The 26,906-nt window shown below is 56.3% G+C and overlaps 1 protein-coding gene across 4 annotated transcripts; it reads left to right on the forward strand.

The window, feature by feature from the left end:
• The first annotated feature begins 1,101 nt into the window (after window positions 1-1,101).
• ASS1 (argininosuccinate synthase 1) lies at window positions 1,102-26,644 on the forward strand. Of its 4 annotated transcripts, XM_050319919.1 has the most exons (16): window positions 1,224-1,238; window positions 3,386-3,439; window positions 3,703-3,814; window positions 4,253-4,321; window positions 4,574-4,762; window positions 7,083-7,139; window positions 7,571-7,645; window positions 9,932-10,002; window positions 10,342-10,372; window positions 14,097-14,187; window positions 16,004-16,088; window positions 17,007-17,071; window positions 21,007-21,138; window positions 24,297-24,453; window positions 25,944-26,009; window positions 26,516-26,644. In XM_050319919.1, exons 2-16 carry the CDS (start codon window positions 3,429-3,431, stop codon window positions 26,568-26,570), a joined length of 1,266 nt encoding a protein of 421 aa, XP_050175876.1. In that variant the 5' UTR covers window positions 1,224-1,238; window positions 3,386-3,428; the 3' UTR covers window positions 26,571-26,644. The 4 variants fall into 4 exon arrangements, with proteins under 4 accessions (XP_050175878.1, XP_050175877.1, XP_050175876.1 ...); XM_050319921.1 differs by lacking the exon at window positions 3,386-3,439 and having other exon boundaries at window positions 1,102-1,238; window positions 3,706-3,814; XM_050319920.1 differs by lacking the exon at window positions 3,386-3,439 and having other exon boundaries at window positions 1,149-1,238.
• Window positions 26,645-26,906: the final 262 nt, after the last annotated feature.

A 26,906-nucleotide genomic window follows, 5' to 3' on the forward strand; every position in this document is an offset into this window, starting at 1 on the left:
GATATCCCACCAGCCCCTTGCAATGAGGTCCCAAATCCCAGAGCAAACACAGCTCTGGATGGCCTTGGCTGTGATCAGCTCCAAGTTGGGGGGATGGGAGGATGAACTGGCCAGGGGTGCAGGGAGGGATCCCCTAGCCTGGGGAGTGCATGGGGCACTGTGGCATTAAGCATATATTAAATTGAAATAGTTGATTTGTTGGGAGGTTTTTTTGGGTTTTTTGTTGTTTTGGTTTTTTAAATCCACTTGGTTTCTGTGCACACTTACTGATTTATAAAGGTGTTTTGTGGTGAAATATTAACCCTTGCCTGAAGAAAGCAGCTTCCTTCAGCATGTGGGATGGGGCTGCCCCAGCAGACACCCAGAATTCCTGGGGCTTTGGACACCTCCCTGCCTGGCCTTGGACCATAAAAGGGAGATTGCCCTTCCAACATTGCCACATCCAGACATTGTCCAGGCCCTGAGGGTCCAATCCTGCCCCAGCATCTGGTCCCTTGGTCAGCAGGAGCAGGATGTGGCCTCTTTGCAAGTAGTGAAGATAGCAACTGTTCCCAAAACACTCTGTCAGTCCAAGTCCGTGGTGTGGGATGGTGGCAGTGCACCCAGGTGAGGGTGCTGTGGTCCCATCACTGGAGCCCGCTCTTTCTGCACCTCTGTGGGGGCACTGAGATTTCCCCCAAAAATCTCTGTCCTTTGGGATGGGGCTTTCTTGTCCCCCGAGGCCAGGTCTGCTACTGCTCTGGGATGCCCTGGGCACGTGCAGGGGTGAACAGTGGGTTTGTCCTGTCCCTCCTGCCCACTCAGGCTCCTGCATCTCCTTCTGATAAAGCTTCAAATAAATCCAATAGTAGTTCTTGATGGACCAGGGAGGAAAACCAGATGGTTGCAGAGCATTGGCTCCCGTCTGCCCCTCCATTTGCCAAGTCCTTGGGGTCCCCAAGTGGAGGCTGCTGATGAGGTCAGGACTGGAGGGACACGGGAGGCAGCACCCAGAGCAGCCATACAAGAGCTGGGACAGGGCCCCCGCTCCATCCCGGCTGGGGGGCAGCTGCCTCCTCCTGTTCTGCCGGGTATCCCGTGGGCAGGCAGAGCACAGGGCCTCTCCCGGGGACGGTGCCCACGGGGGACTGTCCTGCAGCGGCTCCGCCTGCCCCGGGCCGGGTTATAAAGGAGGAGGAGGAGGAGGATGCTCCAGGCACCGGACCAGAGCGCAGAGGGCAGCCGGACACCAGGAGTGGGTGAGTGCAGGCATGGGATGGGGGAGAGAGGAAAAAGGGGGCCTTTGCCTCTGGGAATGTGTCCCCTCACCCCTGTCTGTCCCATTTCCACCCACCCACAGGTGTTTCTCACCCCTGGATGCTGGAGCAGGGCAGTGGGGTGCCAGCCCCTTCCCAGCACTGTGCAGGCTGCAGTCAATCCCCTCCCAGCTCAGCTCAGAGTGGGGGGTTTCCAAGTGTATCCCGTTTCTCTGAGGGTAATGAGTGATCTTAAAACACTCATTTCACAACAGGGTGCCCTCATCCACCCCAAGGGAGGGCAGCTGGGACCTTAGCTGGCACCACATCGTGCCCTCCCCGCTCTGCACTGGGAATTTTGGGGGGCAGGATGGGACCTGCACAAGGTGGAGGAGCGATGCTGAGACAAACCCCAGCAGCAGTGAGCACATCCCTGCATGCCTCTGCTGCACGAAACCCTGGGAAGCCTGTTCCTGCCCCTCCTGCCTGCCCCTGCCCTTCTCCCTGCCCCATCCCAGCCCGCAGGCACCATCCCGGCAGTTCTTCCAGCCCAGCTGGCAAAGACAGTTCCTTTCTTTACCAAAGCTTCAAAGTTTTTGTTCTCCTCCTTTTTTATATAATTCTTTTTTCCTTGTTTTTAAAACCGAAAGCCCAGTGTTCCTTCGGAGCAGGGCAGCCAGAGTTCTCTCCGGTAAAAACCAAACCCTGCCCCAACTCACACGGAAATTGCTACGGAATAATAATAAGGGCTGAGAAAGTCCCGCCGCGTTCCCCTTCACTGAGCTTTGTTTGCTCTGATTTATTGCCACCTAACGCTGAAACTTCGGGGCTCTCCCTTCCTGGGCAGGCGGGCTTGGCACGAGCCCCGTTTCCAGAGCAGGGAATGCTGGTGGCCCCACACCCTTTCTGGGATGCAGGATGCGTCTCCAGGGCAAGGTGCCCCTCGGGCATTGTGTAGGCAGAGGGGACATGTCTGAGCAGGCAAAAGTTGGAGGCGTTTCCCTAAACCGCTGCTGGGCCACTCGTGGAGCGAGCGTGCCCGCTCTCAGAGCTGCTTAGTCAGGTTGGCAACCACCACAGCGATGCTGGTGGCCACGGAGGGGATGGGTCTGGGGGTAAAGGGAGGAATTAGTTTCTAAAGGAGCCGCTCGGGCTGGGCCCTTCTGGGAACTGTGACTGCCTTCCTGTAAATGCCCCGGTGAGGAAGGGACGGCCGAACCTCCCTGGGCAGCGACCCAGCTCAGCACGGCCGAGGGGCCCCACAAGCAGGGAAACGCTGGTTGCTCAAGCCTGGGCAGTGGGTGCTGCCTGCGTGGCAGCCCGATGGGCACGGGCAGGCTCAGGGTAGGCTCAGGTTATGGGGCTGCCAGACCCCCTTTGCTCCTCAGCACAAACCTGGCAGTGGCAGGGCAGGTCCTGCTCTTGGGTGGCTCCAAGCCGTGCCCCGTGGGATGCTGGCTCCAAACCGCGCTGGCAGAGCGTGGGTGCTGGGGCACAGCCCGGCATAACCACATCCCTCTGGAAGAGGGGCCGGGTGCGCCAGCCTGGAGCAGGCCCAGCAGGGCGCCTTCCCTGCCTGCAGGAGCAGGATTGTGCTGACTTGGCAGCAGCAGCAGCAGCGTGAAAGTTGCTCAGGACAGGAATTGGCCGGCTCTGCCGTCCACCTCCCCCGGCCAAGGGTCAGCTGGCATCGCCTCTTCCTGGGGCCCTGGGATTCACAGCCTGGCCCCAGGACCGCAGAGCCCCTTCCTGCCCGGGATCCCCATCCCTCCACCTGAGCTCCAGGCATCCTCCACCGTCTCCTGTTGTTGTTTCAGGTCCTTTGATATCCTTGTCTGGGGGGTGAGGGGCAACGAATCCTCATGTAGGTGTTTTGTGCTGGCAGAAAACATGGGCAGCATAATTAGGACAAAAGCTCCATAAGCATTAATTAGACTTGGGGCTGGGTTGGGCTCTGGGAGAGAGTTCCAAAACCCCCAGCCCTGCAGCCATGTCATGCCCGGCAGTGCCAGAGGGCAGTTGGGGCTGAGCTGGTGGGTGGCTCTCTGCAGAGGCCTGAGATGTGCCAGGTCATGCCTGAGCAAGGCACTGAGCTGTGCCTTCATCATGGCCAGGCGCCTGCGCCTGAGTTCAGCCCCCTGGCATTGCAGGGTGCTTGCAGAGCGTGGTGCAGGCTGCTCCAGGGTTGCCAGCATGGAGAAAAGGTAAGAGTGAAGCAGCTCTGATGGGTGCCCTGGCCTCCTCCCATCGCCCAGCCACCATGGGGTGCACTGGCTGGTGCACAGGCAGGGTGTCCTCCCTGGCTGGGAGCTGCAGCCTGGATGTGGCCATGGTGGCTTTTCCTTCAGCTCCCAGCCCTCCCTTTGCTCCCTGCAGCCCCAGGAGGGCTCTTGGTTCAACTGATCCTTCCTGATGGCTGCAACAGGGGCTGAGGGCATCACAAACCTCTTTTCCTTTGCTTTATCAGCAGCATGGATCAGTCTAAGGGCACAGTGGTCCTCGCCTACAGTGGGGGCCTCGACACCTCCTGCATCCTGGTGTGGCTGAAGGAGCAAGGCTATGATGTTATCGCCTACCTGGTGAGCTCTGTGCCAAACCCTATCACAGGAACCCTCTTCCCAGGGGTTGGGGGTGGAGGGGCTGCTGAGCTGCAGTCTGGGAACCTGGGTGGGTGACAGGGGTCCTGGTGTGTATGTGTGGCTGTAGTGGTGATCCTGCTCTCACTAGTTAACCATTGCCCAGAGCGGGTGTTAATCTGTGGAGCTGATTGTGTGGCACAGCCTGTTCCTGCCAGATAATGACCCTCTGCTAATGAGGGCAGCAGATCAGGGCTTGGCAGAGGAGTGCATGGCCATCCTGGGGGGGAACCCCCCTCTTGCCCATCCTGGGTGGCCTCAAGCCCAGCTAGCACAGGCTCTGTTATGCCTTGCATGATGCCCTGTGCCAGACTAGGCTTGCACTTGGGTTTTGGGGTCTCTTTTCACGCTCAGTCTTGGTATTTTTTTCCTCCTTTCCAGGCCAACATTGGGCAGAAGGAAGATTTTGAGGCAGCACGAAAGAAAGCGCTGGCACTGGGGGCCAAGAAGGTAACAGTGTCCCTCCCTCTGGGGCTTGGAGCTCCCCCTGCTCCCCATTGTGGGGCTGAGCCCTGGGGTCTCACATATCCCATCACTGGCAGGAGGGACAGTGCCAGTGAGAAATCCCTTTCCCAGAGGTTTTGCACCAAAGCCTTTTAGCAGCATCTAGGAAAGGGGACACAAAGGAACCTTTCACTGCATTGCCCCCAAATCCCAAGAGCGAGCGGGTTCTCCCCTTAGCCGCCCTCTCTGCGCCCGCAGGTTTACATCGAGGATGTCAGCAGGGAGTTCGTGGAGGAGTTCATCTGGCCGGCAGTGCAGGCCAACGCGCTCTACGAGGACCGGTACCTGCTGGGCACGGCGCTGGCACGGCCCTGCATCGCCCGCAGGCAGGTGGAGATCGCCCAGCGGGAGGGAGCCCAGTACGTCGCCCACGGGGCCACGGGCAAGGTGAGGGAGGACGGGGGCACTGGGTGGGGGGATTGGTCCACTGGCCAGGCTTCGGGTGCACAGGGTGCTCTGCAGGGCTGTACAAAACTCAGCCGCGTTTCAACACTTCCTTCTCGCTTCGGGGATTTCTGTGCCCGATTTCGGTTCCCTCTCCCTGTCGGGAAGGCTGAGGTCAGAGCCAAACGCCCCATTTTGGGCAGCAGCTTCAAAATGCTGCTACAGACTGGGGCTGTGCAGGCCAGGAGCCAGCTGGGACTGAGCCAGCTCCATCGTGGTGTTTAGGGGCATCCTGGCATACGTGTGACTGTCCCGGTCCCTGTCCCCATTCCTGTCCTTATCTTTGGCTGTCCCGGTTCCTATCCCCATCCCAATCTGTCCTAGTCCCTGTCCCCATCCTCGGTCGTCCCGGTCCCCGTCCCCGCTGTCTCCGCCGACGCAGGGACGATCCTTTGCCGCTAGAGGCAGCCAGAGACCGTAGAAAGGAGATGCTCGGGGCCAGTCGAGGCCCCGGAGAGGGGGAATCCCCCGCGGGGAGCGTGGCGGGGGCATGGAACCTGCGAGACGTGACCGTGGGCCACCCCTGGCACCTCCAGCCGCTGCCCTCACGCTGCCCAGCCCGGGGCGGGGACACCTGGCGCAGGTGAGGGCTCAGTGGGTGACCCCAGGTCCTGCCCGGTACCTCCTCCTCCCTTCCCACGGGGACCCAAAGCGTAGCCCGTGCCCATCGTGGCCCAGGTTGGCAAGGCGAGGTGACCCCCCTCAAGGTGTCACAGTGAATTTGGGGCGGCTGGGTTTGGGAGTCTCCAGCTATGGCAGAGGACCTTCTTAGGAGGGGAATGTTAGGTGCAGCCAGGAGGCTGTCGAGGTTCGTGCCAGCACCCAGGAGATGGGGCAGAGGGGCAGCTGGGGGGTCTTCACGACAGAAATAATTCTCTCTCCTCCTGCAGTGGGGTCCCTGCACCCCTTTCCCGTCCATCTCACCCATCCCCAGCAGCCCCTTCTTGGAAGCCCCCACTAAACGGTGCCGTGGGGTAACACACCCACTGCGAGGTGACATCCCCTCTGCTCCCGGGTGCCACCAGCCATCCCCACTGGCTGGGACACCTTTGGTGGCTCCCGCTTCCCAAGCCATTAAGCTGCGGGCACGGGCGGGGACCGACCGCGGGTAACTCGACCCGGCTGCGGCGTCTTAAATGGGGCCATCTGGGGTGTCCCCGCTGCCGGAGCAGATGGACGTGTTTTGGGCCTGTAAGGGAAATGAGTACTTTGGTGGATGTACTCGCCTGAGTGTAATAGTCCTTAGGGAGTTCCCAGGCCGGTTGTAAATGTATCCTTCAGGCCAGGGCCAATAGGAGGGAAGGGGGGGATCTGTTTGCCCCTTGGTATGGGTGGAAAATAGGCTTTGGTGAGTGCTATTCCCTTGGAGGTGCTAATAACTCCCAGCCTCCCTCCTCACCCCTTCCCGGCTACCTGGCCTCATTAGTGCTACCTCATCAGCAAGGTCCAATTAAGGTAAAGAGAAGTTCAGAGCTAATAAACTATGAGCTACTGAATCCTCCTGCTCACCATGGTCTTTCCTCCCACCTTGCCCCTCTCTCCATGTGTCCTTTGATGCCTTTGGGGGAAAAATACCCAAATCTGAGTTTCTGTTGGTTCAGCTTTCAGGAGTGTCAGCCCAAGGCAGAGCACAGCTTGGGTGAGTCTGTGGTCAGCCTGTCTCCCTTGGAGCCTGGTGAATGAGCTGCATAAGGATTTTGAATGCCCAGCTAGTACGAGCTCCAGGAAAGGTGGTTTGGGGTTAAAACAAGCCCTGGAGAGGGACCAGGAGAGACCCCACAGAACACAGGATCCTTGCCCACCATGCCTGAGGTCTTCAGTGTTGCAAGGGGAGCTGTGACTGAAGCCAAGCAGCACCTGAGAGGCTGCATGTGTGTGTTGTCACACACATGTGCACCATCACACGCGTGCACTGCCACGCATGTGCTTGTCCAGCAGCCCCTGAGCCTCTCAACTCCCTGGACAAAGCCCTGGGGCTGTAGCACAGCCGGGAGCTGCTGACTCGTCATCTGCACTTTTAATGTTCCTGCCTTTTTTTTTTTTTTTTTAAGATTTCCTGCTAATTTTACTGTTTCTTTCACCAAATCCAAACCCGTGTCCCTGTCAGGCAACATTCCTCTCCCGAGGATGCTGCATGGCCCTGTGCAAGCTGGTCCAGGAATGAGATCCTGTCCCCCATCAGTGAGATCAGGGTGGGGGGCACCCACGTCCCAGCCTGCCCTACTGAGGGGGGACTCCTCAGCATCTCCCATTCACTTTTCAGGGCAATGACCAGGTTCGGTTCGAGCTCTCCTGCTACGCCCTGTGTCCCAAAATCAAGGTAAGGCACCTAAAATCGTCCCACCCCCAGGCTCCTGGCCTCTCCCCAGCTGGTGGGGAACTCTGTTTTAACACCGAGGCAAGCGGCCATGCCTCACTTTAACAAGCTACCAGCTGCACGCAGCGACGTTTTGGCATTTGAGGGGGCTGTAATGATCCTTAATTGACCTATTTTTACCCCAAACACCACGAGGCCACAGAGGAAACAGTATCAAGGCAGCTGCTGGATAATCGATGCTGCCTGTTTCCTCCCTTGCATCCAGTGCCTGGTTAGGGCCAGGGGTTTGGGTTACTCCCCCTCCTTGTGCTGGGAGATTAAATTTCATCTGGGGGACCAGCACCCTGTGGGTCCTGGGTCCCCTGGCTCCGAGGGGCAAAGGGGGCCCAGGGGCTACGTGAGGGCTGGGGGTTCTCATCTCATGCTCCCATCAGGTCATTGCGCCGTGGAGGCTGCCCGAGTTTTACCAGCGCTTCCCTGGGCGCCGGGAGCTGATGGATTATGCCAAGGTAGGAGCTGGTGTGGTGTGGTCATGGGATGCTTGGGGAAGCCAGAAGGGCAGCAAAAGATGCTCAGAGCGGCTGTGGAAAGCTCAGGGTAGCTGTGGGATGCTCAGCGTGGCCATGGGATCTCACCATGGCTTGGCAGGTGACAGCAGCAAGCCCTGCACAACATCCCTCCAGCACCACACTGGAGCCTTCTGGTTGGGGTTTCCCCCCCCCCATTATTTTTTTTTTCATCCTCCCTTTCTAAAAGCCCCATAATTACCTGGCTATTAACAGTAACCTGCTTTCCAAGGAAACAGGTCTCAGCTCCCTGACTTGAGTAGCAGACAAAGCAAATACAATTCACCTTTGTTGCCCCTTCCTTTTTGAAGTACAAGTTACAATAAAACATATTAGAAGTTTTGCATCAGGTTTTTACGTGCCCACCAGGGTACCTTTCTTTTTTAAGCGACTTCATGGAAATGCTTGACAACTCGGCTCAATCAATCAAAAGGGAAAAGGCAGCTCTGTGCATAAACCAGAAAATTGCTTCAGTTTTTAAATAGCTGCCGTCGAAGCTTGCCTGGGTAATCTCTGGGAAGGCGAGGTGTGGAGCTGGAGGGATGTGGCGTGGGGTGAGGAGCCCTCCGAGCCCATTAGGGCCGCCAGGAGAGGGTGGCGTGTTGAGGATTGTGTTTGCCATCTGCCGCTGTATTATGAAGGGGCGAGTTTACGAGAGCTTTCCATATGTTGCCAAACAAATCGTCAAGTAGGGGAGTTATTAAGAGCGCGGCGGTTTTTATTATAGGTGGAAAACGGAACATGTGTTTTGGGGGTTTTGTTTTGGTTGTGGGGTTTGTTTTCTTTTTTTTTGTTTGTTTGTTTGGGAAGGGGGGGGGTGGTGAAAGGGAAATGAAATGGATTGGGGCCCAGTTCCAAGAGGAAAGGCTGTGGGTTGAGGGTTCCTAGTACTTAAAAAAAAAAAAGGGAGGGGTTCTCTTCTTTTTCATGCTCAGGAGAGGGAGATTTGTGGCCGGGTCCTTTGAGCACCTTAGATGGTTTGGACACTAGGAGAGTCACAGGGGGTCCCACACTGGAACTGTGGTGTGGGACCAGCAAATCAGGACCCGTGAGCCTGAGGCAATGTCCCCTCAGGACCAGAGCTGAGTCAGCCCCTCTGCAGCCTTAGGAGGTATTTCAGAACCTTGTTCCCATCTCAGGTGATGGATTGAGGACTGTGATGAAACAACCACAAGCATTTCCTTCCCCTCTTCCTGGCAAACAAGGAGCTTCTGCTCAGCCCTTGCTCCTCCATCCCTGGCCAAGCCCTTGGCTGATGTCCCTGCTGTGATGACACTGAAATGCCAGAATACAGACACATCAAGGCACAGTGGGAGCCCAGAGCCACCAGCTCCACTCCTGTCTCCCTGTGGCCATCCCACAGCTGGCACATCCCATCTCCTCATGCCAGCAGGGCGGGCGATGTCCCCGCTGGCTCCAGTTGTCAGCCTGCTGCCGTCACCTCTCCTGCTAATTCCCCTGCGTATTCACCTCGTCTTCACAGGCAATTTCCCCCATTGAAATGTCAGTGGATAATTGAGCACACCAGTGACCTTGTTAGGGAGCCGGGCTCGGTGCGGCGCGCTGTGCCGGGGAGGCAGCCAGTGTGGGGCCACCCGTCCCCTGGCACGGCGTGCTTGGGGTGCCCGGGCTCGGGGAGACACCTCCACACCTGCTTTGCCCTGTGTTTGTGTTGCTGTCCCCTCATGGCAGAGCATCAGTCCTCCAGAGCATCCTGAGGATTTGGGGTTTTGTGTCCTTGTGGCCTCCCCTTGCTAAGCAGCCCGGCTGGGAGAATCGTGGAGCATCCTGAGTTGAAAGGGACCCCCAGGGATCACTGAGTCCAACTCACGACCTTCACAGGACAACCCGTTGTCCTACCACGTGCCTGAGAATGTTGCACCATCTTGGAGCTGGACCTAGGAAAAACACAATGTCCATGCTGGTGTCCCCATCGCTGGGGTTTATGGGGTGCTCTGGGGTCCCTTCTCAGCCTGTGGTAGGTCTGGGACAGCTGTTGTGCTCCCATCCACACAGTGTCCCTGATGTCCCCATCGAGGTGGCCCTTGTGGTGGGAGCCAATGCTGCCCAGGCTCAGGGACACGGGTGTGCAGCTTGCTCTGTGCTGCTTTGTGGGTGATGATGGGTTGTGCCTTTGAGCTTTTGGGGCTGATCCTGGTGGGAAACGGTGCCAGTGGGGGCTGGCATTGCCTACAGGCTGTCTTACCCCTGCTCACATTCTCTTGGCAGAAACATGGGATCCCAGTGCCTGTGACACCCCAGACACCCTGGAGCATGGATGAGAACCTCATGCACATCAGGTGAGAGGCCAGGCAGGTGGGGTGAGGACACAGGGTCTGGGGCCCCAATTCCCTCCATCCTTCATGGCCCTTCACACCTCCATCATCCCAGACCTGCTCACCATGGGTGACCCCGAAACCTCCAGCCTCCCTTTCTTCCCAGTTGTCCCACATCCCAAGTGGCAGCATCCATCTCCTGGTTCTCCTTGCAGGGCTACTGCTAAAATGCCCTGGAGATCCATAACATGTATTTAATCCCATCCATGGGGTGGTGGGAGTGGGGTTGTCGTCCCGGTGGGGTTTGGGGTTGCAGTTTGCAGGTGCTACAGTGACTTCTCCCTCCTTCCCTGCCTGCTGCAGCTACGAAGCCGGGATCCTGGAGAACCCCAAGGTAATCGATCACGGCCACCCGGCCAGCGTGGCAGCCACGGGGCTGGGGGCGTCTCGTGTATTTGCAGCCTAATTGGAAATTTCACGGCGGGGCCGTCCGTGTGTGCGGGGAGGCTCCGCCGCCCGCCCCGGCCCCTCCGCCTCCCCCGGCACGTTAATTGCCGCCGGCATGAATAGGGGAAGGGACCGTTTCAGGGTGACACTGGAGGGGACAATGTCGCGGGGCAGCAATAAAAGAGCAATTAGACAGATGAGGTGCTGGTGGGAGAGTCGGAGCTGGTGGAGGAGGTTCGGGCTGGCCCCTGCAGCTCGGGTCCCCTCTCTGTTCCTGCAGCTCGCCCAGCCCTCCTCGCTTTCCCATCCCCGCTCTCTGTGGGAACGTGGGATAAAACCTGCCCTTGGACGGGTGGGGTGTTGGAGACCCTGAGGGCATCCATGGGGCCACCAGTTCTGACTCCCAACGGGGCCAGGAGCCCGGTGGTGGTGCTGGGATCTGCTGCCAGGTGCTGCTGGAAGCGCAGCACCATCTCCGGCCGCTCCGAACAGCGCTCGTTGGTCCGGCCGCCCGCTGGCCCTGCCGGCGCTGTTCATGCTCCAGCGGGTCACCGCGCTCGGCGGCTACTTAAACTATCCATCAGCGCTAATTAGACAACCCGGGGAGAAGGAGGGGGAGGCAGGAGGAGAGGGAGAGGAGCCGCTGGAGCTCGGCGCCCGCAGCCGGCTCCCCGCAGCTGGGCTGACGCGTGCCTCCGGCGGGGGAAGGAAGGGGAAGGTGGAGAGGGGGTCCCGCTCCCCCTTAGGCGCCTTCCAGAGGGGTGTCCGTGGGTCAGGCTTTGCAAAGTCAGGGTTCCCGAGGAGCCTCCTCTCCTCCAGGAGAGCGCTTGGCACCGGGATGGGCGTTCGTGCCTCTGGCTGGAGCTGGCAAGGGACTGATCTGCGCCTGTCCTGACCCACCCCTCCGCACCCAGCACCTCTCCTCTTCTCTAGCGGAAGACCCCAGTCCCCAGGCTCTGCCAAGCCCGCTTCCTTCCCACAGCCAGCTTGGAAAACGGGGCTGACCAGTGCCCTGGCCCCATCCCCGAGCATCCTCCGCTAGGGCACCTCACCCTCCGCCAGCGCTGGGAGGTGGCTTCCCTGAGCGCGGTGTCACCACTGTCCCCTCCCCGGCCCGGGAAGCAGTGCCGGGCACCTGGTGGCTGTGGCAGGATCCGAGGTGCCAGGCACGGCGGGCTCCCCTCCCCAAACCCCCGGGACCTGCCAAACGCAGGGATTTGAAAGCAGATGGTTGAGCTATTTTCTGCCTCTGTGAGGCCCGATTGAAGGGCAATGAGGCAGCTAATGCGGAGAAAGATAGAAATTTACTTGCTTTAACTTCATATGGCACTCTGAAAGAGTTCATTCAGTCCCGGGCACAACAATATCAGCCGGATGAATAAACCATTTGCGGCATCGATAGCTCTGCATCATGGTTTACTTCATGGACCATTTGCTTCCAATTTCTTCTCTTCTTGCCCCGTTTTTCTTGCTTCTTTCTTCCCCCCTCCCTCTCTCCCTTTCCACACACTCTTCCTTTTTTTTTTTCCTTTTTTTCTCCCCCCCTCTTTTTTTTTTTTTTTCTCTCCCCTTTAAAGATGACATTGCAGGACTAGCCCCCCTGCGGGGAGGGATAAATAGAAGGCATTGATACACTGCAACAAACTATTTGTCATTTGAACTGTGCTTTTAGGAGAGAGAATAAAAAGAGGACAGACTCACACCGTAATGATGGAATGCAAGCCAAATGTCACTTTTATTTCTATTTAGTTATTTTATTTAATAGGGGTTTTCATAGTTGGCTCGGAAAATTGGAAACTACCTGACTTTGACTTCCAATGTTTAGTAAAGAGTTTTTAATACTTTCCGGTATTTCTTCTCCCCCTTCCTCCATCTTTTCCTTTTGAACTCAAAGTTTTTCATCATCTCTCACAGGTTCATCTAGTTAATAAGTGTGATCAGGGCTAGGAAAGGCCAGACGATGTAAAATTGAAATCCACAGCCCGTGTAATCTGTGTGCAGGGGCACAGGGAGATGTGCCTGCCTGCCAGCGCTCTCCCTTAAAACAAGGGAAAGGGGTAAAAACGACATAAAATGGGAACTGAGGGGAGTTTTGCTGCAGCGTGTGCTTGGGTAGTTATGTCTGTATTCCCGGGATTTGGCTGTGGTTGCTGTTGGGATGTGCCTGCCGGGGTTTGGGGTGAGACAAGGGGGGGCACCCCAGGTGAAAAGGGGGTGAGTGGGTGCTTGCAGTTTGGGTGGGCTTCCCTCAGGTGCTGGCAGTGCTCCAGCAAACATAAATTATATTTGGACAAAAGTAAGTGAAAGTTTTCACTAAAATTCTTACTGACCATCTTTGAAAGTTTTAGATGAAAACTTCTGTAGAGAAATTAATTTTCCTTTTAAAAAGCTTTATTTTTAATTTTTTTTTAAAGCAACCACTTGATTGGATTTTGGGGGGTTCTTTTCCTTAACTTGCTTTATACCTTGTCCTTTTTTACCTTGGTGGAAAAGAAGAGAAGGGAGGAAAAGGGATCTCTAAAGGTCCTTTCTATCCCAAAGTATTGTATGATTCTATCAAGTGAGCAGGAGAAGAGCTGTGCTTTATAAAGGAGAGGAGGAACAGGGGGAGCGTGTGCCAAGCAGTGGGTGGGTGGGTGCAGGCAAGGCCCCACTGCCTAGGGATTTCCAGATCTCCAGCTCTCCCCAGCTGGGTCTAGTGGGGAAATACCAGTTTGCCACCTTTTGAAAGGCTTCCTGCCTTTCCACCATGCTGCACATGCCCTGGGTGCTCTGTGCCTCAGTTTCCCCTCCACCTCCTGGAGATGTGGCTGGGTGGGGAGTCCCTTTGGAGACAGGAGTTTGCAAACACCCATCTGAAAGTATTTTGGGGTCAGCAAGTGCAGTCACATCGCGGGTGAGTGCCGAGAGGGCACGTGAAATTGCAAAGCGTTTGCTCTCTGGGACGGAGAGCTTCTTTTTATTGTATTTCCCCCCCTCCTCTTCTTCTGGCATGCACTTCAATTGCGGCAATTGCCACCGGCGCCCAAGCCTCCACTGGCCTGGCGCTGATGGAGATAAGATGCCTCTTTCCTATAAATCTCACCAAAAAAAAAAAAACACAATATACATAAAGGTTGATGTGCTCTGAAATGGGTTTTTGCTTTGCTGCTCTATTTTCCCCCGTGTGTATTAACCCCGGGGACACCACAGAAGAGCCGGTGGCGCCTGGAGCACCTGCTGGGGTCAGGCCTCCTCATCAGTTTTTTCGGTCAGCGGCGGATGAGCCCGGCCGTGGTGCGGGGACACGCGGGCACCCGCCCGCCCCGCCGCTCGCTGCCAGCGGCCTGCTTTTCCCTGCCTGACTTGCTTCTCCGCAGCCATCCCGCCTCCAGCTGTGGGGGCGTTGGAGGAAAAGATGAGATCAAGTTGAGGGGAAAAATTGGCTGATTCTTCCAACCCCTTTGTTCCCGGGGCCCCGGTAAGCACCGGTGGCGCGCCGCGCCGGTCCTGCTCTTTGGGGTGGTGGGGTACGCTTTTGGGATGGGGGGTGCACCAGGGGGAGGGGGGATTCACTTTGGGCTGTGGGATGCACCAGGGGGGTGGTGGGATGCAGTCTGGGCCTGGGAATACCAGCGGTGTTGGCCATGGCAATGCCACTGACTCTCTCACTTCTCTCCCTCTCCCCACAGAATCAGGCTCCCCCCGGGCTCTACACGAAGACTCGTGATCCGGCCACCTCTCCTGACACCCCGGATGTGCTGGAGATCGAGTTTGAGCGGGGTAAGAGCCTCCTTGCTGCCAGACCTTCATGCCTTGGCCCCCCAAAGACAAGCCCCACTTCCCAGCCAGGATCAGGATTCCTTGGCAGCCAGGAGCATCTCCAGAGTGGGGGCACATGGGTGAACTCGTGGCATCAGAGATAAGGATGGTGCTTGCAGCACACTGGGGCTCTGTGCAGAGGATCTGGTTAGATCTCAGGGGGTTGCTGGCACCCCTCTCTCCTGCAGGGTGGCACACAGGTGGCCCTGGGAACACCCAGGTGGCCCTGTTCGGTGTCACAGCCGAGGAGATGCTCCAGCAGGATTTGGCCTTTGGTACCATCAGTGTTAAATGAAGGAGACAGGGACATCCCATCACATCCCTGAGGATGCACAGCAGGGCCCAGCCCCAGAGCCTTCACCAGAGAGGGAACACTGGGCAGCATCTCCCACCTCCGTCAGTCATGGCCATTCCCGTGCCACCATCCATCCTGGCAGCAGTAGCGAGCCCAGCCCAGGCTTGGGGGGGCTGGGTATGGAAGCCCCACTGGGAGGGGGTACCCCCTCCCTGCCACCAGCATCCCTGCTCCATTATAATAACGATCCCTCTGCAAGGAGCAGCCCCCACCTCCTCCTTCCAGCAACCCATTCAGCCCCTAGTTAATTTATTTGAAGTTTTAATCTAATTATTAACTATTTCAAAGGCTAAGCAGCTTTCACCAACAACGGCCCCGACAACGTCGGCTCTTCGCCGGGCGGACCCGGGCCAATACCCCGGCGGAGGATGCGAAGAGAAAAGAGCCGGGGCGAGGGGAGGGCGCGGGGTGGGGGGGCCCGCGCCGAGAAGCAGCTTAAGGTTCATTATTGCCGCGAGTTACATTTAATAGCAATTTACAACTGAGTTTATAAACCCCTGGAAAATAGGGGGTTTAGAGGGAGGGGGGCAGTGGTGGGGAGCTGACAGCCCCCGTCACTAGACAGGGCTCTTGCGGGCGCCTATATAATAAAGACTAGAAAGGGAGGCATTGAGGCTGATTGGCAACTGATAGTGCGTTAAATGGTAATGAGGAGGGCAGATGGAGGGGGGATTAGCCTCCAACTCCGCACCGCTTTTCTTTGTGGGCCCCGCAGCCCCCTTGTCAGCTTCCTAATACATTTATTGCTCATTTCACACCGCTAAAGAAAAATGCCTCTTTCTATTCAGCATCCCCCCCCTCCAACTCCCCTTCCCCCCTGCCTTTGCCCCTGCCTGGTGCCCTTAAAAAAAATTTAAGGGGGGGAAAAAAAAAAAAAAAAAGAGGGGGAAAAAAGAAAAGGTGCAATAATTAATTCATGGCGGGGAGCACCCCGCCGCGGGGTGCGTGTGCGTGCGTGTGCGAGCAGCCGTGCCCCGGTGTGGGGGTCCTTCCCCCCCCCCCCAGACGCCCCCCGTGCTGGTGAGGGAGGGGGGGCACACATTTGTCACCGTGTCCCCCCTCCCCGGCAGGGGCTGGTGGGACAGAAGGTGCTGCGCTGTAAGACAATTGCGGAGCGTGAAATTCAATTAGTTAAGGGCCTGGTTGCAATTTCACAGGCCCTAAAAAAGAGAGAGGGAGAAGAGAGGGGAAAAGGGAGGGGTGTGACGTTTTTATGGCCTTTTTTTATTTATTTATTTCGCCTCTCTCCCGAGGTGGGTCCCCCCTCCCCTCGCCTCCCCCCTCGCACCAGCTTGGATATGCCTTTTTAAGAAGTTATTTAGAGTTCATATCTGTCACATCTATTTAACGCCCGCGGGATGATGTTCCGGAGGGATCCTGACACCAGCTGATCCTGCCTGTCCTCGCTCCCCGCCTCTGCAGGTGTCCCAGTGAAGGTCACCAACACTGGGGACGGAGCCACTCGTTCCTCGGCCCTGGAGCTCTTCGTGTACCTGAACGACATCGCGTGAGTGCCACCCTGTCCCTTGGCAGCAAGGACAAGGGCAGATCCCCAGGGAACCCAGGGTGGGGTGGAAACAGGATGCTCACAGCAGGCACGTCCTGATGAGCCCAGGGATGGTGGTCAGCAGTGTGAGCATGGGATGGTCCCATCTGGGTCCCAGTTGTCCCTAAATGCCAGCAAGCAGAGTTAGGCAGAAGGCCAGGAACACGAGGGCATAAATGAGTGCCCCAGGGTGTTGCTTTCTGTGCATGGGGAGGGTTAAAAAGTCCTCTGAACCCCCTCTGCATTGTGCATGTGCCCCAGCTGCACACTGGGTGAGGGCTGCCCTGCTCTCTGCAGAGGCTGAGCCCCTGACTGCAGGGCACCCCTTTGCTACTGGTCCCAGCTCAGTCCCAGACCCCCCAGCTCCCACATGTGCAGCATCCTTTGGGGTTTTCTGCCCTGTGCCACCCCATGCCCAGTTTCTGATGCCACTGGCACAGAATTATCCCTAGGGGTTAGCCCAAAAATAGAGCAGCACCCATGAGGGCACCTGCTCCTTCTAAGTACCATCTGGTCCCCTCAATCCTCCTCCGTGCTCCTGCCTTTATCCCCCTGGTGGTGAATGGGAATGAACTTTTCCATGTAGTTCATTTCTTAAATGTTAATTAAGTGGTTTTAAAATTGCTTTGGCTGTTGGGAATAGAGCTGTGGCATGTCCTGTCTCCTTGCCTGGTTTATTTTCCAGTGGCCCAAGTGCCATGGCTGCCTGTGGTGCTGCTGGCCCCAGGTCACTACTGATGATCACTAATGCTGCTCAGGAGCTGACTGTGCTGTCATTTGGGGTTTGCCCCCCACTGTCCACTCCTCTGACCCACCTCTCCCAGCTGCCCCTGTCCCAGTGTGGAGATGGGGCTGCTGCAACCTCCCTTCTCCTCGCAGGGGCAAGCACGGGGTCGGGCGCATCGACATCGTGGAGAACCGCTTCGTCGGGATGAAGTCCAGAGGTGAGCCTGCCGTGCCATCCCTGCCCTAAAAACAGCAAAAAAAGAGGAAAACCCCAGGGGGATGTGGCTCAGGTCACCCCAGCAGCCCTCAGCCTTTCCCTCCCCATCAGCTTTTGATGGAGATTTCACTGTGGCAGCAGGTTCTCGTTGTTCTCTAATGATGGCAGCTCTCCACTCGCTGCCAGTGCTGCTGTTTGTGCCAGCCCTGGGGTCCCAGTGCCACCAGGTGAGACCCATCTCCAGTGGGAAAAACACCGGGCTGTGGGCTTGGTGGGAGGATGCTCCTGGAGGGTGTCAGGCTCTGTAACACCAGTAGAAAACACAGGGGGCTGATGTAAGTCACGGAGGGTTTTTTTAAATCCAGTTCTTTGATTTATCTACACATTTTGGAGGCCGTGACTCTTGGTATTGATCATCTATTGGGATCAATTCCATTGGAAACCTCTGGAGGCAGCAAGCTGCCCTGCAGAACTAAGTAATGAGGTGGCTCAGCTTCATTTCTCATCTCCTTGTTGCCTCTCTTTTGTTTTAAATCTCGTTAATACCTAATTAGATGCTCCCTTTCTTTAAACTTGCCCTCTGTGCAGGGTGACAGCAAATATTTTGGTTAGAGTTAGCCTGAGTTCTCCCTCCCCACCACAGGGCCCTTCACAAGAGCATCCACCGCAAAAGGCGAGAAACAAAACCCCAAATCATTTGATCTGGGTTTTGAATAATCAAATTAAAACCAAAAGAAGGAAGAAAAAGCCCCAACCCCGACCCGCGCGCACCAGCCGGCGCATTTGCATGCAGGATGCTGAGTAATTTGTCAAAATCTATTTTATTTTTCTTAAGAGCCACTGACACGCTCTAGTGACCCTTCCAGCATTTAATAATTTCTCTAAACCCCATTTAACTGTCATGTCTGTCTCCTGCATGACACTGCTGAGCGATCGCTGTGGTGTTCGTGCGCCGGCGGACGCGGCAGGACCGGGCGTTGTGGGGACAGCAGGGTGTGCACAGTGGGGATGAGACCTTGGGGTGGGCTACCTGTGGGCACAAGACCTTGGGGTGGCTCCCCCACTTGCTTTGAGCAGGATCCTGCCCCTGGTTTTGCTTCTTGGGATTAAGAAAAACCTCTGGGAAATCTGCTCCAACAGATGTCCTGTGGGAGAGATGGAGAGTGGGGATGCGAAGGGGCTGGAACGGGAGAGAGCTGTGGGTACCTGCCCCACCCTGGGGGGTTTTGGGGTGCAGGGCAGCTCGAGGTGACCCACCTCCCCACTACAAGGAGTATGTTGGACCCCAAATGGGCTTAGGGTCAGCAGGGCAGGAGGTGATCCCTTAAATCCCAGTGGTGTGAGCTGGCCCTGCTGACTCAGGGTTCTACAGGTTCTTTGGGGCAGCTCTGCTGGGGAAACTGAGGCACAGTCAACAGCAGGAACTGATCCCTCCATGCCGTGCAGGTGGCGGAGAAGGTGCCTCCTCTCCCTCATCTCCCAGACCCGAGGAGTCGGAGAAGAGAAAAATTCATTTGCATTGATTTTTTTTTTTTACTAAGCTCCTAATTGAACTTCGTTAAGGCCTAATGGGCGAGGGGCACGTGGCAAGCACCAGTACCAGCCTTTTAAGCCCTATTAACTCGGTTTTGCCATATTTGTTTTAGTGGGAGGAGGTGGGTAATTATGGGGTGCCAGGGAGTGGAGCTGCAGCCGGCTGGGGGGGGCACGGCTCTGCCGGGGGCTCTGGGCTGCGGTGGGAGCACGGCCCTGCCTCTCCCTCCTTTTCACATCCTCATTATCAAATTATCTTTTTAACTCCGAAGGGGGGCTAATTAAGTGAAGTAAATGAAATCAGTGGGGAGGAAGTGGGAAGGAGGGGGTGGCCGCTGCCAAAAGCCGAGTGCTGCTTTCGGCTGGGGCTTTTCCTCCCTTTGGCTCTCTCCTTCCTTTTCCCTTTCCTCCAGTCGATGCACTGAGCAGATGGAGCAGGAAAATGGAAAACCCCTTCCTTGCAATGAACACATATCAGGCCGAGCTTGGCCTCAGCCCTGGACCAGGGGTAGAAATTTGGGCAGCATTTTCCCATGGGCAGCGTTCTCCCTGGGGAAGTCACTGCTTCCCACCCTGTCCCATGAATGACGTCGGGAGTGACAGCCTGCACTCAGCGCAGCAAAATTGCTTGGATGGAGGTGAAGTGACAGCCAAGGTTACAAATTAGAAAATTTTAAGTAGCAGCAGCTGTCTCCTTGGCTGCCCCCCTCCATGCCCACCCCCCTGACTGCAGTCCCCCCTTCCCCAGCAGTAATTATGGGGTGATTGAAGCATCGCTGGGCTGCAGTGCTGACACCTCTGTCTTTTTCCTGTAAATACGGGGAGATGAAAATAGACACTTGGAGATGCTGCGAGTGTCACTTTGAAGGTGTCTCTTATCTCCTCGGCAGCGGCGAGGCTGGAGTGTGGCTGTCAGCTGCCCTCCCCCCTGCCCTGGCTGACACACTCTAGTCCTCCATCCTCTAGGACCCACAGATGGGCAGAACGTGGGGGTCAAGGCACATACACAAATCATCAGCCCAGATTGGCTTTAACACCTCCTAAGGGGAAGGAGAGGAGTATTAATTGTGTTAGTGGTGGGCTCCACTCCATGGTCAGGGGCTAGAGGGGACGTAGAGCTCTGTGCTCCTGTGCCACCACCATAGCTGTGGGGACAGCTGGGGGTTGGTGTTAACTCAGCTGTCTGCTCCCACAGCCTTGTCAGGACTAGGCTGCAACATCACTGGTTGGGCTGGAGAGGAGGTGTTGGCTCTCCTTTGGGATGGTGGGATCATGTTCTGTGCCTGTAGAATGCTGAAATCATGGACGCTGGTTGGGATGAGGTTTGATGGAAATGGCTTGGGTTGCCATGCAGAGGGGGCTCCTGTTGTGTCTGTGAGACTGTGGCCACTCTGAGACAGGACCTGTGCCCCTCTCCAGGGCTCTGAAAGAGCAGAGCCTGGTGAGGTTTTTTGCCCTGGGGGCTCCTCTCACCCTCTCTCAGGGCTGGGGCTGGTTGGGGACACATCCCCTTCACTGGGCTGCTTTTCTGCAGGGTTCCTTTGTGTGTCAGCAAACCCCTTTGCCATTCCCATGCCATAGCAGCTGCCTGGTGTTGGGAAGGGACCGTCCCCGCAGGCAAACAAGAGACAAGGACGTGCTAATGAAGCAGCCTTGACCATGGACAGGTTACAGCCTTTCCCAACACATGTTCCTTGCTGGACAAGCTCAGTGTTTCACCCACCACCTTTCCACCCACATCTGACCTGGACGGCAGCACTGCAGGGCCGCACCCCTATTTAAACACCAAGTAGCCACTTTAGGCAGAAAACAAGCCCTGAACGGCTGGAACAAAGGAGCAGCTTTCTGAAACAATTAAGCATCCTCCATCCCCAGGCCTTGTGCACTGAGGGGGGAGGGAGGGGCAGCAGGAAGAGACTTGGGGGGGGGGCCCTGCCATCCCCAGAGGAGGTTTCCCTCCCAGCCCCCAGGTAGCCTCATTGCTTCCCAGCGGACGCGCGGGGCTCTTTCTCGCCAGCCGAGGGGAGAGGAGGGTATTTCAGGCCCCGCGCTCCCCGTGCCTGTGCCCCGCGTCGCTCCGCTAATTACAGGTTTTCAGCCGCAGACCGTTGGGCACGGATGGGTGGGGGGGATCGGTTCCCAAACCCTGTCATTTAGCCTCGTCAGAGTGCCTCTTCAAAGAGGGGAATCTAGAAATTTTCTCCGCAAGGTGCGGAGTGGACTGTCTCGGCCCCAGCATGAATATAATGACAGATGCATTTTACAGCGAGCTGAGACTGAATGCGCTCGACCACGGCTCCTTCTGTCAGCCAAGTCATTATTTTTTGTCATTTGCTGACAGTTTTGGTCTCATTCGTTTCTCTCTCTTTTTCTGCTTTTCCCCCTGCCTGGAAAAATGGGTAGGTATCTATGAGACCCCAGCGGGAACGATCCTATACCACGCGCATTTAGATATCGAGGCCTTCACCATGGACCGGGAAGTGCGGAAAATCAAGCAGGGGCTCGCCTTGAAATTCTCCGAGCTGGTGTACAACGGTATGTATGGTCCTTCAGCCCGGACCTGCCACTGCAGCCTCCTCCCAGCCTTCCTCCTCCTCCCTTGGTGCTGCCAGAGGTTGCAGGTCCCACCAGTACCTGTGCTCAGGGTTGTCACATTCAGGTGTGGATTTTGAGGCTACTCACTGGGGGGAAAAAGGTGGGTTTGGGCTGTGCTCAATCCCACACTCTGCCTGCTTTCCTGCCGAGGGAGCTCCGTGCCTGCCTTTGGGAGGCGATGCTGTCTTCCATGCGGTGATGCTCCCAGCATCCCTCCCAGCCCAGTGCCACCACTTCATCCCAACAAACACATGTCTCATGGGATGTAATTCACCATCCCTTTGTCCCCCACCTTTTCCCCAGCTCTCACCTCCAACCCATTCCATCTCTGCCTGCTCTCACCCCATGAGGGCTCAAACACTCTGGGGTGTGGGGCACCCAAACTCCCAGCACGGCCATCCCTGACGTGGGATTTGAAGCCAGGGACCTCTTCCTGTGCCCTGGCAGGGGTGTGTGGCACAGGGGCCCCTCGAGGTGCTGGGGGCTGCAGGTGGAGGGTCCTGGCTGTGCTATGTGGTGCACAGCCCACACAGGGGCACTGCGGGTTGGGGCTGCAGGAGGGGTTCCCAGCCTGGCCCAGGACAGCACTGCCTGGAGAAGGCTGGGAGCCTGACGGGAAAAGGGAACACTGGCTCAACCCCACAGTGAGGGACAGAAGTGAAGCCCCGTGTCCTCCCTCCTGTGGAGCAGCTGCAGATCCAGATTGTGGGTTGAGTTTGAGGGGTCTCAGCTTAGCGTCCCCTGTGCTCACTGGGCCAGGAGGCTGTCAGGACTGGGAATGGCACCTTGGGAAGGGAATCATCACTGCCCTGGGCACTGATCTCTGGATTCACCCCAACCCAGTCACTGGTGCTAAATTGAAGGAAGTGGGATTAGCCCAGAATGCCACAGGTGGGCTCAAAACCCTACTGCCCACACCTGGGTGCTCAGATCAGAACTGACACCCCTGGAGGCCCCACACTGGAGAGATTCCTGCCCCCATCCAAACAACACTTTCATCTTTCATAGGTCCTGATTTCTTGGGCTCTCAGTTCCTCCTCCCATCACTTTTCAGGTGTTTTTAACTGCAAGGGGCTGGGATGATTCCCATGGGATCTTTCATGGGAAGATCCTCTGTAAATAACCTGGCTGGAAGCTTGGGCTTTGGGCAGCAGCAGATACAGCAGGACTGAGTCAGGCACTTTCTGGTGCTTGTCACCTTCCCCTCAAAGGACATTCCCTCCTCCATCTTCCTCAGCAACTGGCATTTAGTATCTGAGCCCCTTTGCTGCTTAAATCATACTTTAGGGCCCTGCAGGGGCTGCAGAAATCTTGGTTACCTTTCCCTTAGATCACAGCTCCTGCCTTCATTCATACTCTGATGCCACTCCTGTCTCTGGCCATTTCTGTTAGACTTTGACCTGGCCTGCCTTTATTTTGACTAATTTTTTCTTTCTTTTTTTCTTTCTGAGTTGTTGTGCAGCCACCAGGTTAAAGAGCCAACTCAGGGACTCATGGTTTCGCTTCTCCCTCCCTATCTCTGCCAGGAGAAGTCTGCTGTTTCCCTGGCTCCAAATCCTGAATCCTCAGGGATTTCCAGCATGGTCCTAGACTTCCCTGGCAGCCAATCCCGAACCCAAGGAACAAACCCAACAGCACCCCTGGATCCCCATGCCGGAGGCCAGGCTTTCAAACTCTCCTTCCTTTAACAGTTCATTATTGCAGCTAGTCCGTGTTTTTAGGGGAATTAGTGTTTATCTTCCGCCTGTTCCCATTGATCCCATTGTGGAGGGGTGGCTTTGAAGACGGTTCCATCTGGGCAGGTACATCCAGGTGCGGAAATGCCATTGTCCCCCTGCCCACGCCGTGATTAGGGCAGGATGGTGGGAAGGTCATTAAGGGGGATCACTTCCAGTGTCTGCGTTGGGGGGGTAAGGATGGGGGTGTGATGCTTCCTCCCACCAGAGCTGTCAGAGTCAGGATTTAAGCAGCTGGTTATTATTTTAATGTGTCCGGGGTTTATTTTTACAGGGATGCAGCAGCCCTGCATCAGTCCCGATGATCGAAGAGTTGTACCTGGAGGGTGGTTACCAAAACCAGGGGTTTATTTGCCTGGAGGCAGAGTTCCTGCCGGCATGGCAGTGCTGGTTGCAGGGAAGGGGTCCCTGAACCCCTCAGCCGTGCTGTGGTGGGGCAGCTGAGGAGAGTCTGTTCAGGAAGGTGGTTTCGGGGGTGAGGGGCTGCAGGGCTGTGGTGCTGTGTCTTGGAGCGGGGCCACACAGACCCCAGGGACGAGGCTGCAGGATACGGCCCCACTCGGGGGCTGGCGAGGCCAAACAACAAAAGAAATTGTTTGTTTCTTTAATGGCTTCGGCCCCGGAGCCCAGCTGGGAAGGGAAAGGTGAGAGGGCACCGGTGTTCGAGCAGGGAGTGAGATGGGAGAGATAAAACCTGGGGATGACCGGAGGGCTGTGAATGGGCTCTTTCTCTCTCCACCTCTATCTCCTTCTACATCTCCCAGGCTTTGTTCCAGGTCTCCAAGGGCTTCCCGGCTAATTACCCCGCTTAGAGACAGAAGGGGGCATGGGGGCTGGCAGGCAGGACCACAGCCCCTCCATGCGCTGTGGTGGCCTTGGTGGCTGGCAAAGCCAATGGGCTGCTCCCACAGGATGTGTTTTGGGGGACAGTGGTGCACTTGCTGTCTGGACTCAGAGGGCTTGGGGTGTTGGAGGGCTGCTCTCTTCACCTGACTCTCCAAGATAGTAGGTTTTGAGTGACAGTTTCATACCTACTTAACAAATCCCTTAATTTCCATGATCACCCCTGATGGAAGGAGGATGGTCCCGTGGCCTCTTCTCCACCAGCTCGTTCCAGCCTCCTCTCCCAGTGGGATCCCAAGGGCTGCCAACAGGAAGGGACACACATGGAGTTCTCTCTCTCTGAGCTGAACATGGATGTCCCAGCACAGCATCTCCCTCTCCCAGTCCTGCAATTGCATCCCTTTCCCATGGAAATTACCCAGGGTCTGCTTTGCGGGATTTAGCCTGGGGGCCACCAGGGGCACCCCAGGGCACTCCAGCCTCTCCCATTCCCTTTCTGACCCCGTGTCCTGCCCGCAGGGTTCTGGCACAGCCCCGAGTGCGAGTTCCTCCGGCACTGCATCGGGCGCTCGCAGGAGCCCGTGGTGGGCACCGTCCGCCTCTCCATCTTCAAGGGCCAGGTCTACATCCTGGGCAGGGAGTCCCCACGGTCCCTGTACAACGAGGAGCTGGTGAGGTGAGTGGGGCCAGGCTGGATAGGACTGGTGGCAGCGAGAATCCCGTCCCATCCTGTCGCATCCCACCTTGTTGCATCCCGCCCTGTAACATCCCATCCCGTCACATCCCATCCCATTCCCAGTAGCACCATCCTCTTGGCCCAGCATCCGGCCAAAGCACGAGCCGTGTTTTCAAGTCAATATTATTTTTTTCCCCTCTCTGGCTTTTCCCTTTTTCTCCACGTTGTTTTCTCGCTAGCTCGCTCCCCCCTCAGCCCTCCCTCAACCCCTTTCAATCTCTCTAAACACTTTATAAGCCATAAATACACCCGAATGAGTTTAGATCAGTCGGAGTAAATGTCAAATTATCTTCTCTCTTTCTCTTCTCTGGCTTTTTTTTCCCCCCTTCCCTCCCCCTCAAAATCAACAGCTCCTAATAATCCATCCCAACCCTTCATTATGCTTCGCACTCTCACTTGGAGAGATTAAATGAATAAAGTATTAAAAAAAATATACAAAAAAAAAAAAAGAGGGAAGAAAAAAAGGGAGGATGGAGGGGGGTGGGACAGAGGAAAAAGAGAGAGGGAGAGAAAAGCAGGGGCACTTATTCTCCCTGCGTCTCCAACCATTTTCCTTTTCTTTTTGATTTCTACATCGCTGGTTTGAAAGCCTTTGAGTGACGGCGTCACAGGAACCCGAGAGAAAGCTGTGAGAGGCAGAGCTGTGTGGAAATGCCTCTGCACAGTAGGTAGAAAGTAACGTAATTATAGAGCAGGTCAGAACCACTCGAATGAGCAAAAATAAAAGCACAGAGGTTTTTCTGTAGCCCGTCAGGGGAGGTAAAATCGTTGTAAACTCTTTCTTTTTTTTTTTTTTTTCCTTCTTTATTTCCCTCCACTTCCTTCTTTCAGGTTTGCGGTTTCTGGGAAATGAGCCGTGTGTTTTGGTGGATGTAGGAGACCGTTGGAGTTGGGATTCAGTGGGTGGCTGCTGCTTTGGGGAGGGGGATGCGCTGAGTGTTGCACCAAGGCACCGGCTGGCGCAGCCATAAACCCCCACTTTGGTGTTGGGGATGTTCCATGCCCAGGGCAGTGTCTCCTGCCCAGGATTCCATTTGCTTTCCAAGGCAATGCCCTGCCTGCCGTGGGACAGCCATACCTGGGGCATGGATCCCTGCTCGGTACTGGAGCATGGGGAGGAAGGGTGATGATGTACATGAAGGACAGCATAAGGAATTTGGATCTGTGTCTCTAGCAGGGCCTGGGGTGCCTGGGGATGGCCACCAGGGTGGGCCCATGGCTCTGCTGCTCCTGAGCCACGTGTCCCTACCCCAAGGCTGGCTGGGACCCTGCCCGGAGCCCCTCCACACCCACCAGCAGTGGATGAGGGGCAGCAGCAGCACCAGCCCGTGGGAGCAGCCAGCTCAGGGGTCACCCACAATTCTCCCTTCCCAAAGGGTAGCCCTGTTTCCCCCCAGGAATCCCATCCCACTCTGCCTTTCTCTCCACAGCATGAACGTGCAAGGGGACTACGAGCCCGCTGACGCCACCGGCTTCATCAACATCAACTCACTGAGGTCTGTGGGGCAGAGAGGGACCCTCCTCAATGTGTGTGTGGGGGAAGCCCCCAGCACCTTTCCCCTTCCCCATTCAGGCTCTGGGGGTGCACCAAGGCCCCCCCCTGAGCTCCCCCTGAGCAGTGGGGTGCCACCAGCCCCCCCAGCACCAGCCCTGCCTAATTACAGCCTTCCCCAGCACAACCAGCCTCGCTATTTTACTTATTTCTCAGACCCCCCCCCAACTCCAGGGCTGTAAAACACGCTGCATTTACATAATGGGCTCTTAATTTTTCCATTGCCTGTTAACTGCTTTGTTCTCCCCCATCCTCGGTGTCCCCCTACTTCTCTAAGATAAATTAATTACATTATCTCGTGGGGGAAAAAAAAATAATTAAACTGTACAGGCCTTAACAAACGCCTGCTCTTCACGCCCCCTCATTCTGCTTAAATTAATTGAAAGGAAATGTGTGTTATTACTGTTAATTTACAATTAATTTTTTTTTTTTTTAAATCCCGGTTTCCAGGCTGAAGGAATATCATCGTCTCCAGAGCAAGGTCACCGTAAAGCAGGATGAATAGCAATCAATCGCACGCGAGCCTCCCTCTCTCCCCTTTCTAATTTCTCTAAGAAGTAGCACTAATTGTGGTGGCAATTTGTAATTGTAACTCGTCTCTCCGGAGCGGAGCCGCGGCGGAGGTGACGGCTTTGTTATGGGGCGGCAAGTGAAATGCAATCGGGGGAGGGAGGGAGGTGTGGAAAAAAAAAAAAAAAGGGTTTGGTTCCGTCGGAGGAGAAGTGGGGAAAGAAATAAACCCCCAGCCACGCGCGGGTCCGGCGTTGAGAGCCGGGCTTTATTCCTGCCTCGTTTGTTTGCTCCTCTGGCTCGGAGCTTCCCCCGGCCCGGCTTTGTGAAG

This window comes from Myiozetetes cayanensis, unplaced genomic scaffold, assembly GCF_022539395.1.
Source record: "Myiozetetes cayanensis isolate MyiCay16 unplaced genomic scaffold, myiCay2020 scf23, whole genome shotgun sequence".
Lineage (NCBI taxonomy): Eukaryota > Metazoa > Chordata > Aves > Passeriformes > Tyrannidae > Myiozetetes > Myiozetetes cayanensis.

Coding starts and splice junctions, on each gene's coding strand:
- ASS1 (XM_050319919.1), top strand. Junction 10,003..10,341: donor GAGAACCTCATGCACATCAG/GTGAGAGGCCAG, acceptor TGCCTGCTGCAG/CTACGAAGCCGGGATCCTGG. Junction 14,188..16,003: donor GGAGATCGAGTTTGAGCGGG/GTAAGAGCCTCC, acceptor CCGCCTCTGCAG/GTGTCCCAGTGAAGGTCACC.